This window comes from Balaenoptera ricei, chromosome 10 (genome assembly GCF_028023285.1).
Source record: "Balaenoptera ricei isolate mBalRic1 chromosome 10, mBalRic1.hap2, whole genome shotgun sequence".
In the NCBI taxonomy this organism is placed as follows: domain Eukaryota; kingdom Metazoa; phylum Chordata; class Mammalia; order Artiodactyla; family Balaenopteridae; genus Balaenoptera; species Balaenoptera ricei.
This window is the reverse complement of record NC_082648.1, coordinates 102,073,128-102,090,192: the sequence shown is the minus strand read 5'-3', so window position 1 is coordinate 102,090,192 and position 17,065 is coordinate 102,073,128. Positions and strand designations below refer to the sequence as shown.

Below are 17,065 nucleotides of genomic sequence, written 5' to 3'. Positions count from 1 at the left end.
CTGGAGCCACTGTGCCCGAGCCCTGCCCATCCTGATTACCCTCCCTGCCCAGGTTCCAGCTCCTCTAATTCCCTGGCCTGTGGGGCGCTCAGGATCCCAGAGAGGCCTCCTGGGGTGGTGTACCTGGCAGCCCTCACCTCCCCTGGCTGGAGCCAGCTCTTACTCACCTTCCTCTCTCAGGTATGTCACTGTGTACCTCAGCACAGGGGGGTGAGTTCGCCTTGATTTTTGTCTTTGAGACTGAGGGGAGAGAAAAGAAAGCAACAGTTTTCACCTGGGTATGATGGGTGATCGTGACAAGCACAGGGCTCTGGTCCCCACCACACCTTTGTGAAAACACAGGACCAAGATGCCGTACAGGGAGAGAGAGTTGCTGCCTGAACCCTAAGGAAGTAGGTGACCAAAAGAGAGGCAGAAATAATAAAAATGATAGTGCATTGTCTGAGCGTTCCACCAGAAGGATGCACGTGCTATGGGGGAGATCTGGAGTTGGGAAGGACTCCACATGGGGCAACTTCAGAACTGGGTTTTGAGGGATGAGTAGGAGCTTGCAGAGGACAAAAGAGGGAAGGGCATTCCAGACAGAAGGAAACATACAAAGGAAGGCCCAGGGGCCTGAGAAGATCTGGCCATGAGAGCAGAACCAGGAGACCTGATCAATCAAAAAAGATGCTTTGGGAATTCCTGGGGGTCCAGTGGTTAGGACTTGGCACTTTCACTGCTGTGGCCCGGGTTCAATCCCTGGATGGGGAATTAAGATCTTGCAAGCCGTGCGGCGTGGCCAAAAAAAAAAAAAAAAAGATGCTTCGTGAAAACCCAGTATGTTGCCTCAGACAGGCTGTTAACACTCAGTCTCTTATGTGCTCATTTGATACAGAGATTCACATAAGGAAATTTGAAAACATGGGTACTAATATAAATGAATGACCCTCCCAGCCGCATCCCACCACACCCCTCCCCAGCTGGCAGAGTCAGGATCTGAAGCCAGAGCTGCCCACAGTGACCCATTCTACGGACCCCTGGGCTCCCACTAAACACGTCTGTTTCTCTTTCCTCATCTGCTGGATTTTCTTGCCCCGAAGGCAGCATATTTGAGGACTATGCTAGACTGAGGGACAAGGGCTCTGAAGTCAGACATACCTGGCTGGGATCCTGCTCCGTCACTTTTTAATTGAGCAGAATATGTTTTGCTGTTCTTTTTTTTTTTTTTTTGAATAGATTTGAACACAATGAAATATCATTTTCTAGTAGTGCTGAGTGTACAATTTCTTTTTTTTTTAACTTTTTAAATTTATTTTTGGCTGCATTGGGTCTTCGTTGCTGCGCGCAGGCTTTCTCTAGTTGCGGCGAGCAGGGGCTACTCTTCATTGCGGTGCGCGGGCTTCTCATTGCGGTGGCTTCTCTAGTTGTGGAGCACGGGCTCTAGGCACACGGGCATCAGTAGTTGCAGCACGCGGGCTCAGTAGTTGTGGCTCACGGGCTCTAGAGCGCAGGCTCAGTAGTTGTGGCACACGGGCTTAGTTGCTCCGCGGCATGTGGGATCTTCCCAGACCAGGGCTCGAACCTGTGTCCCCTGCAGTGGCAGGCTGATTCTTAACCACTGCGCCACCAGGGAAGCCCTGTTTTGCTGTTCTTAGGGTGCGTGTTCTTTAAATGTCAGTTAGGTTAATTTGATTGATTGCGTTTCTAGAGTGTTGGTTTTCTGTCTGCTTGTTCCATCAACTCTACAGAGAAGGGTACTGAGGTTTCCCACTAGGATCGTGTATCTGTTTTTCCTTTGGTTCTACCAGATTTTGCTGCATGTATTTTAAAGCTGTTACTGGTCCATAAATTCTGAGAGTTATTTTGTCTTCTTTATTATTACAAAATGTCCCTCTTTATCCCACAGAAATCAGGATACACTTCAAAATGGTTGTTGTTTGAAGCTGTTAATTGCTAGGGGAGTTTATGACGCAGCAACAGATTACGGGAAAACATGGTCACAAATGGACAGAGCCGGGACTCAGACCCTCGAGTCTGAGTCTAGAACCTTCATTCTTGTATATTATCTATTTAAGTTCCACTGTACTTTTGTTAGCCCAAATCAGGGATCGGAGATGGACACTGGGAAAGTCCAGGTGACCAGCTTGAGGTCCCGCAGCTGGGAGGTGGCAGAGTTGGAGGCAAGGCCGGCCATGACCCAGATCTATGCTCCTTCTGTAGCGATTCATCGGCTGGACGTGGTATCAGTCCTGCTTTCCATTTTACTCCGAAATTTTCAGAGCGCCCAAAATCTGGTCCACGTGAATACAATTAAAACTGTATCACCAGTAATGACAGGCCTTTGCATGTCCCAATCTCCATGGAAAGCTGGGTTTCCTGGTGATTTCTCCTATATTATCTTCTAGAAGTTTTATAGTTCTGAATTTTACATTTAGGTTTATGGTTTGTTTTGTTTGTTTGTTTGTTGGGATGCGCGGCTTTCGGGATCTTAGTTCCCCGACCAGGGATTGAACCTGTGCCTTCAGCAGAAAGTGGCTTTACCATCTTGGCTTTAGTAGGTATAGAAGACAATGGATTACCATCTTTATTGCTGTAATGTGTTAAGCATTATATGCTCGTAGTATCTAGTTTAATTGTTTCAGGTGGAAAGGATTCTTTGAGTTTCCATTTTGAATGTGTTTGGACTAAACAAACAATAAACTACTGACGTCTGCGCAAAAAAAAAAAAAAAAAAGTCCTAACCACTGGACCACCAGAGAAGTCCCTCCTGGTGATTTCACCGAAGCTGCCCGTCCAGGACACCAAACAACAGTCCATTTGGCAAAGGGGCCCTGGGGACCGTCACTGCCTTCACGAGGCCATGCTACCACAGGAATGTGACCTGGACCCTCCCTACCCCTTCCCCAATGTGACTTCCTGTGTGTCCCCTCTGAGAGGGAGGAGGTGGCCTGAGGCCCAAGCAGCGTCCAGGCGGTCTCCCTCTGCACCCCTGGGAAGGAGGAACATGGCAGACGGGTCCTTTTCTCCCAGGACGCTCCAAAGCTGCAGTATCTCTTTCTCCTCCGTTTCCTTGGGAACCACACAGACTGCACAAGTCCTGGCCCTGTCCTAGGAGCTGGGTGACCCTCAGCCTGTCTCTGAGCCTCCCCAGCCTCAGTTTTCCCACATGGAAAGTGGAGATGGTGGCAACCTTCCTCTAGGGAGCTGCAAGTCATAAACAGTGAATGATGGGAAAGGTTTTAAGCTGTAAGTCAAAGGCACTAATAACTAAAATCACTGGAATGCCAAGGGCTGGGCGACGTCCCAGGCCAGACACAGGTGGCCCATTTCATGGATAAAGAATTGGGCCCAGTGTGCTGCAGTGACCTACCCAAGGTCACACAGCCAGAGAGCCTGGGTCTATTGATTCTGAAGCCCAGGTTAGTTGTTATAACTAACCTGGGGAGGGGGCTCTACTGAGACCTTCCCAAAGGCTGGACACCCATGAGTTACTGAAAGACCTCTTTGCCTATAGCTTAGTCCACATTTTGTTTCTGAAAGCAGACTTCCAGAGCAGGAAGGGGCCTGGAGGATCAGGGGCAGACTGAGGTCGCAGAAGGGGAGGGATGTGCCCACAGACGCAGGGCTCCCAGCTGAGCACGCTCTCTGCCCAAGCACTTAAGGAGCTGACATCCAGCTCACTGCAGAATGGGGGCCCTGGCATAAAATCACTGCTTTCAATAGAGCAGAAACACTCAATTTGGGTTTCTCCTCCCCTCCCCATCCCCTGCTTGCTGGCTGAGAGACAGGCTTGTTCAATGGACTGACAGAGTCAGTGCAGAGAATGGCAATTACCCCAGGAACTCTGGATTAAAAACAGGGTGTGCATCCTGGCTGTGTGGGGATGCCCAGGGCAGGGGTGAATCCTAACACACCGCAGCCCTCCTGTGCATCTATCTCCACGTGTGCGGCCCAGGGCCAGACCCTGAACTGAAGTTCCGAGGTACGCACTGGGCAGGGGTGCTCTCGGAGACAGAGCGCAAATCACCGTCAGCCCAGCTCGCTCTCGGCCAGTCAGCCGCCCCCAGAGGGCACTGGGGATTCTCGGCACATCTTCTTGTTTGTATGCCCCAACTTGGGAGACGCGCTTACAATAACTCACAGCATGTTCCTTCTCTGGTTGTGCATGCAAGGAATACAAGTAAGGAGGGACTGTGGTTTTTAGAGACAGTAGGGACAGGGAGGGGGGACCAGCAACCTGAAATCGCAGTGGTAACAGGGAGTGTGGGCCAGGCTTGCCTCACTGGGCACCCCAGTTCTTCCCAGCCCTCTGAGATGGTCATTCGTCTCACATCCCCTCCCAGCAGCTCACGTGGACGATCACAGGAAGACCGTGTGCTGAGGACCTACTGTGCGCTGGCCATGCTCCTAAGCCCACTGGCTTCATCACTGTGCCCCTGTTTGTATAGAGGACAAAACTGAAACTCAGATGCAAATTATTTTATCTGAAGTTACACAGCCAGGGCTCAAATCAAAATCTGACTCCGAAGCCCTTGTTGTACCTGGAGCAGACCACAGCCCTTCTTTCTGAGTCAGGGGCTTGGTGTGAGATGGGGGTGCTGAGGTCATTTGTGGCGAAAAGGCCCAGGAAGTCTGCAACCCCACCTCTGCACAGCTGGCCCTCTCTGGGGGGTGAATGAAGAATAAGAAACCGCTTTGTATCATCAGCTAGACCAGTCCCCAAAACACTAATGGGATTGGGAATTCTGGCAAGTCAGGCTGGCTCACATGACCTAGAACCAGAGCCTGGGGAAGCCTGCTCCCCACCCGAGGCCATTCACAAGTGCCAGGAGCTTATGCTCTCTGGACAGACAGACACCCATGCAGGAGACCACAGATGAGTGTATCTTGAGCTGGCAGAGAAAGAGAACAGAAAGTCAGATGCCCATCTTCTCCTTCTTTGCAAAAGTGGGCCCTGGCCCAGCTGAAGGCTTCAGCTCTGGGAGAGACACAGAAGCAGAAAGAGCCGTGCGGCCCTGCTCGTTAATGAACAGCCCAGAGTATTCCTGAATCGGTCACCATCAGATGTTTCCTCCAAACAGGAAAGAAGAAGGGGAGGTGTGGGGAGGGGGACACACACCCACTTCTCCAAAGTGTTTGAAAATTCCACAATCCTTCTATTTCTTTCTTTTCCCCCAACCCACCCTCTCACATCTGCATGAAGAAATAAAAAGCACAGGTAAAGGAAACTCCAGAGGTAAACATAAAAGACAGTGTACATGTATTATTGTTTGCAACTCTATTTCCCCCCCTCATCTGATATAAAAGGCCACTGCATAGAGCAAGAATTGTAAATTGGTGTCAGTGGTCATAAAATAAAGATGTAATTCGTATGACAATAATGGCACAAAGGAGGGGAGAAGGAATGGAGCACAATTTTTTTTGTATCCTACTGAAGTTATTATTCATCAGAACTAGACTGTTATAAATTAAGATGTCAATTCTAATCACTGGGGCAACGCTAAGAATACTAAAAAATATATAGCAAAAGAAACAGGAGAATTAAAATGGCACACTAGAAAGGTAGTAATGGAGGAACTAGAGGAACAAAAAAGACAAGACATAGAGATAAGTAGTAAAATGGCAGATGTAAACCTACCTTACCAGCAATCATATTAAATGTAAATGGGTTAAATACTCTAATCAAAAGGCAAAATGGGACAAAAACATGATCCAATTATATGTTGCCTACAAGCAACACACTTGTCATTAAAAGCCACAGATAGATTGTAAGTAAAAGGATGAAAAAGATACAGCATGCCAATAGTAACTAAAAAGAGCTGGAGTAGCTATACTAATATCAGACAAAATAGACTTGAGGTCAAAAATTGTTGTGACAATTTTTAAACATTATAAAATGGTATTCTAGTGACAATGAATACCATTTTATAATGGCAAAAAGGGTCAATCAATGAAGAAAACATAAGAATTATAAAAATTTATGCAACTCACAACAGAGCCCCAAAATATCAATATATGAAACAAAAACTGTCAGAAATGAAGGGAGAAATAATTTAACAATAATAGTTGGAGACTTCACTCCCCCACTTCCAATAGTGAATAGAACAATTGGTCAGAATATCAACAAAGAAACAGAAGATTTGAACCACACTGTAAACCAATAAGACCTAATGGACATCTACAGACCACTCCACCCAACAACAGAGTATACATTCTTCTCAAGGCCCATGGAACATTCCCTAGGATAGGCCATATGTTGGATCATACAGATCTCAATACATTTAAAAGGAATTAAATCATACAAAGTAAGTTCTCCAACTACAATGAAATGAAGTGAGAAATCAATAACAAATACGTGAAAATTTAACAACAGACTGCTAAAAACCAATGGGTCAAAGAAAAAAAATCACAAGGGAAATTAGAAAACACCTTAAGATTAATTAAAATAGAAAGACAACATACTAGCACTGATGGGATGCATCTGAAGCAGGACTCAGAGAAATTTATAGCTCTAAACACCTATATTGAAAAGAAAAAAGATCTCAAATCAATAACCAAAACTTCCACCTTAAGAAACTAGAAACAGAAGATCAAATTAAACCCAAAACAAGCAGAAGGAAGGAAATATTAAAGATGAGAGTGGAAATTAATAGGGAATAGAAAAACAATAGAGAAAAATCAATCAAACCAAAAGTTGATTCCTTGAAAAGATCACTGAAATTGATAAGGCTTCAGCGAGACTAAGAAAAAAAGGGAGGAGATTCAAATTACGACAATCAGGAATGAAAGGGGGCACATTACCAGTGATGTTACAGAAATGAAGGATTACAAAGGAGTACTAAGAACAACTGCACACCAACCAATTAGATAACCTAGATGAAATGGACAAACTCCTAGAAAAACACAAACTACCAAAACTGAGTCAAGAAGAAATATAAGATCTGAATAGATTGACAAGTAAACAGATTGAATTAGTAGTCAAAAAAACTTCCTGCAAAGAAAAACTCAAGATCAGATGGCTTCACTGGTGATTTTTACCAAATGTAAAAAGAAGGATTAACTGTAATCCTGCACAAACCCTTCCAAAAAATAGAACAGGAGGGAACATTTTCCAATTCATTCTATGAGGCTAGTATTACCAAAACCAGACAAGGACACCAGAAGACAAGATGACTACAGATCAGTATTTCTTATGAATAGACACAAAATCCTCAATGAAATATTAGCAAAGCAAATCCAGCAGCATATAAAAAGATTACATACCATGAACATGTGCGATTTATCCCAAGAATACAAGGTTTGGGGCTTCCCTGGTGGCGCAGTGGTTGAGAATCTGCCTGCTAATGCAGGGGACACGGGTTCGAGCCCTGGTCTGGGAAGATCCCACATGCCACGGAGCAACTGGGCCCGTGAGCCACAGCTACTGAGCCTGCGCGTCTGGAGCCTGTGCTCCGCAACAAGAGAGGCCGCGATGGTGAGAGGCCCGCACACCGCGATGAAGAGTGGTCCCCACTTGCCGCAACTAGAGAAAGCCCTAGCACAGAAACGAAGACCCAACGCAGCCAGAAATAAATAAATAAATAAATAAAAGAACGTGAATTTCTAAAAAAAAAAAGAACTGAAGGGACTTATCTGATTGGTTCACTAATTTAAAAAAAAAAAAAAAAAAAAAAAGAATACAAGGTTTGTTCAACATATGCAAATCAATCAGTGTAACACCATATTAATAGAATAAAGGACAAAAGCAATGTGATCATCTCAATAGAGCAAAAAAAGCATTTGACAAAATCTAACACCCTTTCATGAAAGAAAAAATCCCACACTCAACAAAGTAGGAACAGAAGGGATTTTCCTCAACCTGATCAAGGGTAGCTATGAAAAACCCACAGCTAGCATCATACTTAATGCTAGAAGACTGAAATCTTCTCCCTAAGATCAGGAACAAAACAAGGATGTCCGCTCCCATCACTTCTATTCGACATTGTACTAGACAGTACAGCCAGTGCAACCAGGCAAGAAAAGGAAATAAAAGGCATCCAGGTTGGAAAAGAATAACTATCTCTATTTGCAGATGGCATGCTCTCAGATATAGAAAATACTAAAAAAAAAATTCACAAAAACCTATTAGAACTAATAAATGAATTCAGCTAGGTTGCAGGATATAAGATCAGTATACAAAAATCAATTGCATTTCTATACACTAGCAATGAACAATCAAAAAATAAAATTAAGAAAACAATTTGATTTACAATAGCATCACAAAGAATAAAATACTTAATAAATTTAACAAAAAAGTGCAAAACTGGTACACTGAAAACTATAAAACATTATTGAAAGAAATTTAAAACATGCAGAAAATTGGCAAGATATCCATGCTCTTGAATTGGAAGGCAGTATTGTTAAAATGGCAATACTTCCCAAATTGGCCTACAGAGACAGCACAATCCCTATTGAAATCCCAGCTGCTTTTTTTTTTTTTTTTTTTTTCAGACATGGACAAGCTGATTCTAAAATTAATATGGAAATTCAAGGGACCCAGAAGAGCTGAAACAATCTTGAAAAAGAAGAACAAAGTTGGAAGAATCACACTTCCCAATCGCGAAACTCACTGTAAAGCTGTAGCAATAAAGATCGTGTGACACCAGCATGCAAATCAGTGGAATAGAATTGAGAGTCCAGAAATAAACCCTTACGTGTATGGTCAGTTAGTTCTTTACAAGGGTCCCAGGGCAATTCAATGGGGGAAAGAATAGTCTTTTCAACAGATGATTCCCTTCTGTGTGGAGCCATCAGGGAAGGCTTCCTGGAGGAGGGGATCAGAAGGAGGAACAAGAGCAGGAAAAGCACTGGGCAGCAGGAACTGGCTCACGTTGCCTGCACACCCTATTAAGACCCCGTGGCCCTGGAGGGTGCGGAGGGCAGGGTTATACCTACGGTTACACAGGAAGAGACTCGGGTGAGCAGTTAAGCCACAAGACTGCCTTTCCAGAGCTGGAAAGAGCTAGAGCTGGGATGTGAGCTGCCTCCGCTCCCCTGCCCTAAGGAGGCCCCTCCCTCTTTCCACTTCCCCGCAGCTGCCCAGATGGGGCTGTGCAAAATGCACATGTCCGTTTCCATTGTCCCTCTTCAGGGATGGCAGGCAGGCAAAGACCTCTTGAATCTCTGACTTCCCCTTAATATTTTGCCTTAATTAGCTTCTTCTAAGGTGATGGCTTTCTGTTGTGTGCCTTTGAACTTAACTCAGCGAATTAACACTTGTGAATAGGATTTGCTTATGAATTTTAATGACTTTCATTCATTCATAGTCCAAACAAATTACATATTTGGTGCTTTATTTAATATGTTTATTGCAATTTTATGATAGTCATTTGCAACGAAACAGCATAAAATATTAATTTAAAGAGGCAATCGCAGGGACTTCCCTGGTGGCACAGTGGTTGGGAATCCGCCTGCCAATGTAGGGGACACGGGTTCGAGTCCTGGTCTGGGATGATGTCACGTGCCGCGGAGCAACTAAGCCCGTGCATCACAACTACTGAGCCTGCGCTCTAGAGCCCGCGAGCCACAACTATTGAACCTGGGCGCCTAGAGCCCGTGCTCCGCAACAAGAGAAGGCACCGGAATGAGAAGCCCGCGCACCACAACGAAGAGTGGTCCCCGCTCACTGCAACTAGAGAAAGCCCATGCGCAGCAACGAAGACCCAACGTAGCCAAAAATAAATAAATACATAAATAATTTATTTTTTAAAAACAAGAGGTGATCACATGGATTATTTCTCAAAGTGGCACATGTAGAATGTTTTTCAAAGGTTGCCCAATGATACTCTTCATCCCCAAAAGACATAATGACCTGACGTGTACAGTTACAACTGGTCCTGGAATAGGGCTGGACCACAGCCTTTATAATGGATATTCCTAACACCTGCCTTCCATCTGCTGACAGCTTTGGAGTTCAAATGCTGCGTCAGAACCTTCCGGAAGGCACCTGCTCAAAACACAAGGCCAAAGGTGCCCTGGTGAACCTCATAGGCCCGAGGACGCCTGAATTACAGCCCCCAGCCCTGCAGCCCACGCTGTACTCAGGTGGACGGCTTCAGAAGTCCATGAGTTGGGTGAGTTTTGGGTTTTTTGTTATTCATTTTTAAAGTTTTGTTAGGGAGACAGAAGTGGTTCTGAACAACGAGACAGGCAACCCAGAAGGCGCTGCTCGTCCTCGGGCTAAGGCACTGATGATAGACATGCCAGCGTCCTCGCACGGTCACCCTGGATCCCTAGGTATCAGGTCACACCCAGCCAGGACCAGAGCAGCGAACCTCAGTGATGGGCTCACAGCACAGAGCCGACGGCAGAGGCCTCAGCAACTTTGGTAAAACAGTCACACATGGCTTGAAAATCCTGAGCCTGCTGGCTAGGCCTCCCTAGGACTCTCCTCTGAGAGCCGACTTCTCACCAGCACCCCCCAGAGGGGTCCAGAGGCACCGCAGGTGTGTTCCCGGCCCTGCCTTCCTAGGGCTGCTGGGGGACCGGGTTGTCACACCATACACGTGAGTGGGTCACACCAGCACATTTTTACAACGTTTAGAAAATGAAAAGGACGTGCTGTTTGGGAAACTTTGCTCCAGATGTATTTAGGGAGACCACATTGGACATACACAATATTCACTAAGTGCTTACAAAAATCCTCTTTGAGGGAACACCACTGTGTGTGTCTCGTTTGGGAGGCGGGGCTGAAACCCCACAGTCTACACAGTCTAAGGCTGCGCTGTCCACCAGGCAGCCAGTGGCCATCTAAATTCAAATCAGTTAAAGGTAAATAAAATTAGAAATTCAGTGCCTCACCTGCACTGCTCAGTCCTCACATGTGGACAGTCCAGATCATGGCCATCATCACAGAAAGTTCTGGAAAACAACCATCCATTTTTGCCTGCTGGACACACCCAAGGTGCCACTCCCACCTCCTTACCCAGCCTGGGCGCCACCCAGAGCCTCCTCAGCTCCTAACCTTCTGTGTTTCAAGATCCAACATGGGAGGGAAAAGAACAGAAGGAATTCCCTGGCGATCCAGTGGTTAGGACTCTGTGCTTTCACTGCTGAGGGCCCGGGTTTGATCCCTGGTCAGGGAACTAAGATCTCACATACCGCACGGCATGGCCAAAAAAAAAAAAAAAAAGATCCAGGGACTTCCCTGGTGGTGCAGTGGTTAAGAATCTGCTTGCCAATGCAGGGGACACGGGTTCAAGTCCTGGTCCGGGAAGATCCTACATGCTGCGGAGCAACTAAGCCCGTGTACCACAACTACTGAGCCTGCACTCTAGAGCCTGCGAGCCACAACTACTGAGCCCGCTCTCTAGAGCCCATGTGCTGCAACTACTGAAGCCCATGTGCCTAGAGCCCATGCTCCACAACAAGAGAAGCCACCACAATGAGAATCCCGTGCACCGCAACGAAGAGTAGGCCCCGCTCGCCGCAACTAGAGAAAGCCCGCACGCAGCATCAAAGACCCAGTGCAGCCAAAAAAAAAAAAAAAAAAAAACCAACATGGGTCTTAAAGATCATCAGATTTTTTTATGTAGAAACAGGTCACATGCAAGTTTCTAACAAGAAACTACTAACAAATGAAATTGAGCATACGCCTCTCCGGGATCCACCACCCTCCAGGCCCTGTACATCATGTAGCTCAGACCCAAGTGCCCAACGGTGGTTCTATGGTTAAAACAACCCCTTCATCTTCCATCATTTCAGGTGCCTCAGCGCCTGGCCTGGTGCCAGAAGCAGAGAATAGGAGGAGGACAAGGCGCTTGCCGCTGAGCAGGGAAACAGCCGGAGGGACTCCCCACAGCAGCCTGCTCAGATCCGGGTTGCGATAGAGGCGGGCCCTGTATGCAGTCTAGAGCATCAGGGAAGGCTTACTGGAGGAGGTGAGATGAGTCTTAAAAGAGACAAAGTTGGCGTGGACAGTTGGCCCAGAATCGTTTCCAGGGAGTGAAGATTAAAGATCACATCATCCAACTTGCTGATTTTAGAAATAAGGAAACAAGCTGAGAGGGGGAGTGAGTTCAAGGTCATGTGGCCTAATAAGGGTAAGATCAGGCAGGAAGGGTAGGACACACCGTGGTAACAAGAGTCCCTAAATCCCGGCAGCTGAACCCCATAGAAGTTCACCCCTCACTTGTGCCCTCCCGCAGTGTGGGTGTCAGCGGGAGGCACTCTGTGGTCACACAGGGACGCAGGCCAGCGAGGCACCATCTCCACCCGGCTTCCGTCACCACGAGAGGCGAACTATGAACTGGCCCCTGAAGCTCCCTGCAGGACGTGACCTGCCCTGCGGCCACTCCTGTCTCCTTGGCCAGAGCAAAGCACGTGGACACACTTCACGTGGAAGGTGGTGGGAGGTGTCCCAGCGTGGCCTGGGGGTCGGGGCCCAGAACCGCCCAGTGAGCAGTGGTGACGAAAGCTGGGCCAAGGACCCCAGGCCCCCGGTCCCCTCCCTGCCCACGGCTGGGTCCTCTGCACACAGACACACACAGCGGCGGGCACTCCGGCCTCAGTGCCAAGCTCACACTTCAATTTTCCTGCAGGGTTAAGCTCGGCTGCAGAGGCCAAGGTCTGGAGAGAGCTCCCCGGCACACGGAAGCACCCCACCGTCCCAGGAAACAAGGGCAGACCACGTGGAGGCGCACTTACTATCGCAGACTGATGCCAAAGTGCTGGGTGGGCAGAGGGGGCCACGGCAGGGGGCGTCTTTGTGGGAGGGGGCAGCCTGCCCGCGTGCAGGTTCCGAAGCTCCTCGTCATATCTGTGGACACAGTGGAAGCACAGCTGTCACTCTGCAGGGGAGAAGCCTCGGGCCACAAGGGACCGGCTCCAGGTTCTGTTGGGGGCAGATGCCCCACAAAGGTCTGCAGGATACCTGAGTGTCCCGTCCTTCTGGGCCCACATGCCTTATGGCTGTCTTGCACATGCACACACAGGAACACACACAAGCCAGCAAGGGTCATCCAACCTCTGTCAAATGTCCAGGCTCTCCTACCAGCCCCTGGCCAATACTTCACCCACGTGTCTACGCAAGAGCTTCCCTCTGCAGGAAACACCTTTCCCTGGACTCTCGATCTAGCCAGCAGTCCTTTTGAAACTCACTTCAGAAGTCACCTCCTCATGGCAGCCTTCCCTGATATCCCCTCTTCACCAATCCCCTCCCTAGCTGGGTTCAGCCCCTCTTTTGGCTCCTACTGTCACCAACTCGTGGCCCCACTCCCTGCGAGCGTCCTGTGGGCAGACACACTCCCTACACGGCTCTAATATCCCCAGCGCCTGTGACTTGGTGCCCAGAGGGAGCGCGACACCTCCATTCCCCCTGCGGGGCTGCCGGCCTCACCTGCATGCAGCTTGGCGAGGGCCCTGCTCCCTCAGTGGAGCCCCCAGAGAGGGTGATGGAAAGGGCAGAGGGTGCTCAGGCAGGGCTCAGAGACTGAGCTCCACCCGGAGCTAACGGTGGGCCCGGGACCGACCACACGCCTTCCTGGGCTCCCTCCGCCCCCCTGACGCCCTGTCCAAGGGGGGGACCACTGCTGTATAAAACAAAGCAGCAGACACATTAACTAGGCTTCTAGCAGGAAGCACCAGGTGGGCTGTCCTCCAGAACACCTGCAATGGGCCTGGGAACATTTCATGCTGTCCACGGTGTCACCCACACACCCGAGAAATCCCCCCTCGTTCTCTGCTCCAAAGCAAGAATGGTAAACACCAAGGCAGCAAACAGCAGTTACCACTGTGGCTGATTTTTTGTTGTTAATCAGTCTTGCAGCGGTGGGTGAGAAAAGCATCTTATCCGTGTACACAACCATCCTCAGCCTTGTTTCTCTGAGTCAGCAGTTAGCCTCTTTTACTGCGAATCTTTGTTGAGGCCGCAGATTTCGGAACCAGATCTGGCCGGGCACACGTCTGAAAATTAAGCCTTCAGCGTGAACGGGATGGGACGGAGGCCCAAGGAAGCTCGAGGGTGTAGCCCACGCGTCCCAGGACAGGGTCTCACTCACTGCAGAACCTCCGGGGGTGGGGGGGGATGATCAGCTGGTCGTATTTGAGGTGTTCACGGAGCTCACTCAGATAGTTGAAATAGGTGACTTTTTTCCCCAAACTTGTGACTAAAAAAAAAACAGAAGCAAGAGAATAAAAAAAATGATTAGATGGCAGGAAAGAGGCCCGGGGGCCCGGGGGGAGGGGGCTGGCAGCAGGAGCCCTGGAAGAACAGTGCAGGCATTTCTCATATTAAGGGAACATAAATGCTGACACAGCCTAAACCCAGAACATAATGGAAGCAGCGCACGTCTGCAGATGTTCCGCTTTCATGAGATCTCAGATGCATCAAACACTCTTGAGAATCTCATCTGCATAAAAATAAATATCTGCCTCCAGTCTGAATGGCCGTGAATTTGCACAGATGTAGGAGAGCGCAGAGCCGGGCAGCCCTGTGCCCATGGCTCCCGGAGGGGCACGCAGAGGGGCTTGCGGGGCCCGGTTTCTGGGGTCGGCAGTGGCTTCACTTTTGAACGTCTCTCTGCGAGGGTGGAGTCACATCTTCATGACTGTGGGTACCAAGCAAGACACCCTCTGATTTCTCTCCAGGACGGTCACCCTGGGGCCCACGAAGGAGCGCAAGGCAGGCAAGTCCTGGCCGAATCCACTCACATCCCCTTGAAAGCAGGGGTTCTCCTACACAAGTAGTGAGACTATTTCCATACACTGGTCCACTATCCGACACCTGGTAGACATCACGGCCCGGGACGATTACTAGTAAGGAGCCTCAGTTTCCCCAGCTGCAAAGTGGGGAGAAGAACAGGAGGCTCAGCTGGGTGAGAAGTTCGACGCCAGGCCCAGCCTGCGCCTCGTAAACGACCACCACCTGACTGCTCCGCTGTTTACAGCTTCACTGACACACACGCAGCTGGATGTATTTCATGTGCACCATTCGATGAGTTTGGACACGTGCGTACACTGTGATACCATCGCCACAACCAGGTAACAGGCATAACCATAGCCTCTAAAGGTTTCCTTGTGCCCCTTTGCTGTATATGCATGCGTGCGTGCGTGCGTGCGTGTGTGTGTGGTAAGAACACGACACGAGATGCGCCCTCTCCAGGACGTCTCGAGTGCGTGACGCCGCGTCGTCAGCCCAGGCTCTCCGCTGCCCTGCAGGTTCTCTAGAACCCCCTCACCTCGCGTAACCAAAACAGCTGTCTTGTCTCAGACCCGCTGGAGCCCAGAGCCCACGGGAGGCCGAACCGCGGGCACCGGCTCCCCCTAGTGGCTGAGGGGGAGTCAGACCGGGTGCCCAGGCCCCTAGCCACCAGCACTGACAGAGGGGGCCTGGCATGAGCCGGCTGTGGGGACAGAGGGGTCGCCTTTAGAGCTGCAGGGAAGCCCCTCGTGCAAACTCCCGCACACACAGGAGCCCCCTTCAGCTTTCTCTCTGCGTTTCTGCCTGTTTCCCCTCCAACTCCAAGCCAGCCAGGCATTTGCTGGACACCAGGTTCTGCAGATGCAGGCAGGGCCGCCTTCCTGCCTCTCACACCCAGAGAAGGGCCTCTTTGCAGCCCATCCAGGAGATCCCAATGCGGGTGTGCGGTGGAATCGTCAGCCCCTCCTCCAGAGGGTCTGTGTCAGGCGGCAGGTGGGCAGTGGAGAGCCACTGGGCTCGTCCACTTCTTCTTCCACTGTCAGTGAAGGACTCCAGGGCTCAGGTGGGGAGCCACGTGACAGCCAACAGGCAGGGGAGTCCCAGGACCCCCAACCCTGATCCCTGCAGTCCCCTCATGGCAGGATAAGAGGGAGAACCACCCAGGCTTCAGTTGGAATGCCAGCCAAGCCCTGACTTGCTGTGTGACCTCAGACAAACTCCTTAACCTCTCTGAGCACCAATCTCCTCTCCTTTGGAAGAGGGAAAATACAGCCGACTTCATAGGATTGTTTTGGGGTGTCTGGCACATAAGGTACATTAATTAATCACAGATATTGTAATTAATACTGTAATTAATCACAAAAAGATAATAAAAATTTTTTAAAACAACGCTAGCAGCTAACAGTGAACATCTGCCATCAGGCCCTGCTCTAAACATTCCACGTGTAGTAAGTCAGTGAACTGTTACAGGAATAAAGTGACTTAAGTGGCATCGTCAGCCACAAGGGGGAAACCAAGGCAGAGAGGGGTAGCATCTACTGCCCAGGGCGACGGATGGTCGAGGGCAGCCCACAGGCAAGCCCGGGAGGTCTGGCTCCAGACCCACCATGTCACCTAGGCTGCCACACTGCAACACAGCAAAAAGCAGCTGGTTTTTTCCCCAAGAACTTTACAGGTTTCTAGGAACCTTGGAGCTTTTCTAAGGTGAATAACAGCTCCAGTAAACAGAAGAACATCTGAGCTATCTTCTTGGGCAGCAGGGTAACCAGGACTGGCTTTCTCGCTTTGTCCGCTACAGCACCAGCGTGCCGGTCCTGGTTAAACTAAACAGAACAAAAGTCCACCTTCCCAGCAGGTGCGTGTCTGCAGCGCAGGCAGCCGGGTGGGAAAGCGGGCAGGGAATTCTAGTGAAACGAAACGAGCTCTCTGGCCACAAAAATCACTCCCCGTGTTAAACGGGAGCTGACTCAGTCCGCCGTTCCAGGAATTCTCCGAGTGGAGCCTGTAGATCCCAGAATCGCGTGACCCTCTCTTGGGACCACGCGTCCAGGCTCTCTGGGATAAGGAAGGGCTCAGACCCCTGGCGGGGCAGCCCTCGGACCTCGACTGCACCACCTCCTAAGAAGCTTCAGTTCCAGAAGGAGATCAGACTTAAGCCTTCCGCGGCTTCCCGATCTGGCCTGAGGGTTGCAGCAGGATTTATTAACAGGAAGAGCATCTCAGAGCTCCCCAGAAGCCCTTCCTCAAAGCGGGGATTCTGCGTAGCCTGGAAAATACACACCTGCTCGCATGTGCAGGGCTCAGGAGTCTGCATGTTGAAGGGGGCAGTGGGGGGCACGGGGTTCCTCTGGTAAGTCCCTGCTCAAGTCCCAGAGCTGGCCCAGAGAGCGGAGGGGGCTCGGGAGG

At 49.5% G+C, this 17,065-nt stretch overlaps 1 protein-coding gene across 1 annotated transcript in view; it reads right to left on the bottom strand.

Annotated features, from left to right (window-relative positions):
• ARHGAP8 (Rho GTPase activating protein 8) overlaps positions 1 to 17,065 on the bottom strand; it is a 62,840-nt gene that overhangs the window by 5,935 nt on the left and 39,840 nt on the right. The window contains 5 exon segments of the mRNA XM_059937404.1: positions 168 to 212; positions 215 to 240; positions 12,667 to 12,713; positions 12,715 to 12,778; positions 14,027 to 14,119. Of these exon segments, the coding sequence (XP_059793387.1) occupies positions 168 to 212; positions 215 to 240; positions 12,667 to 12,713; positions 12,715 to 12,778; positions 14,027 to 14,119 (275 nt within the window).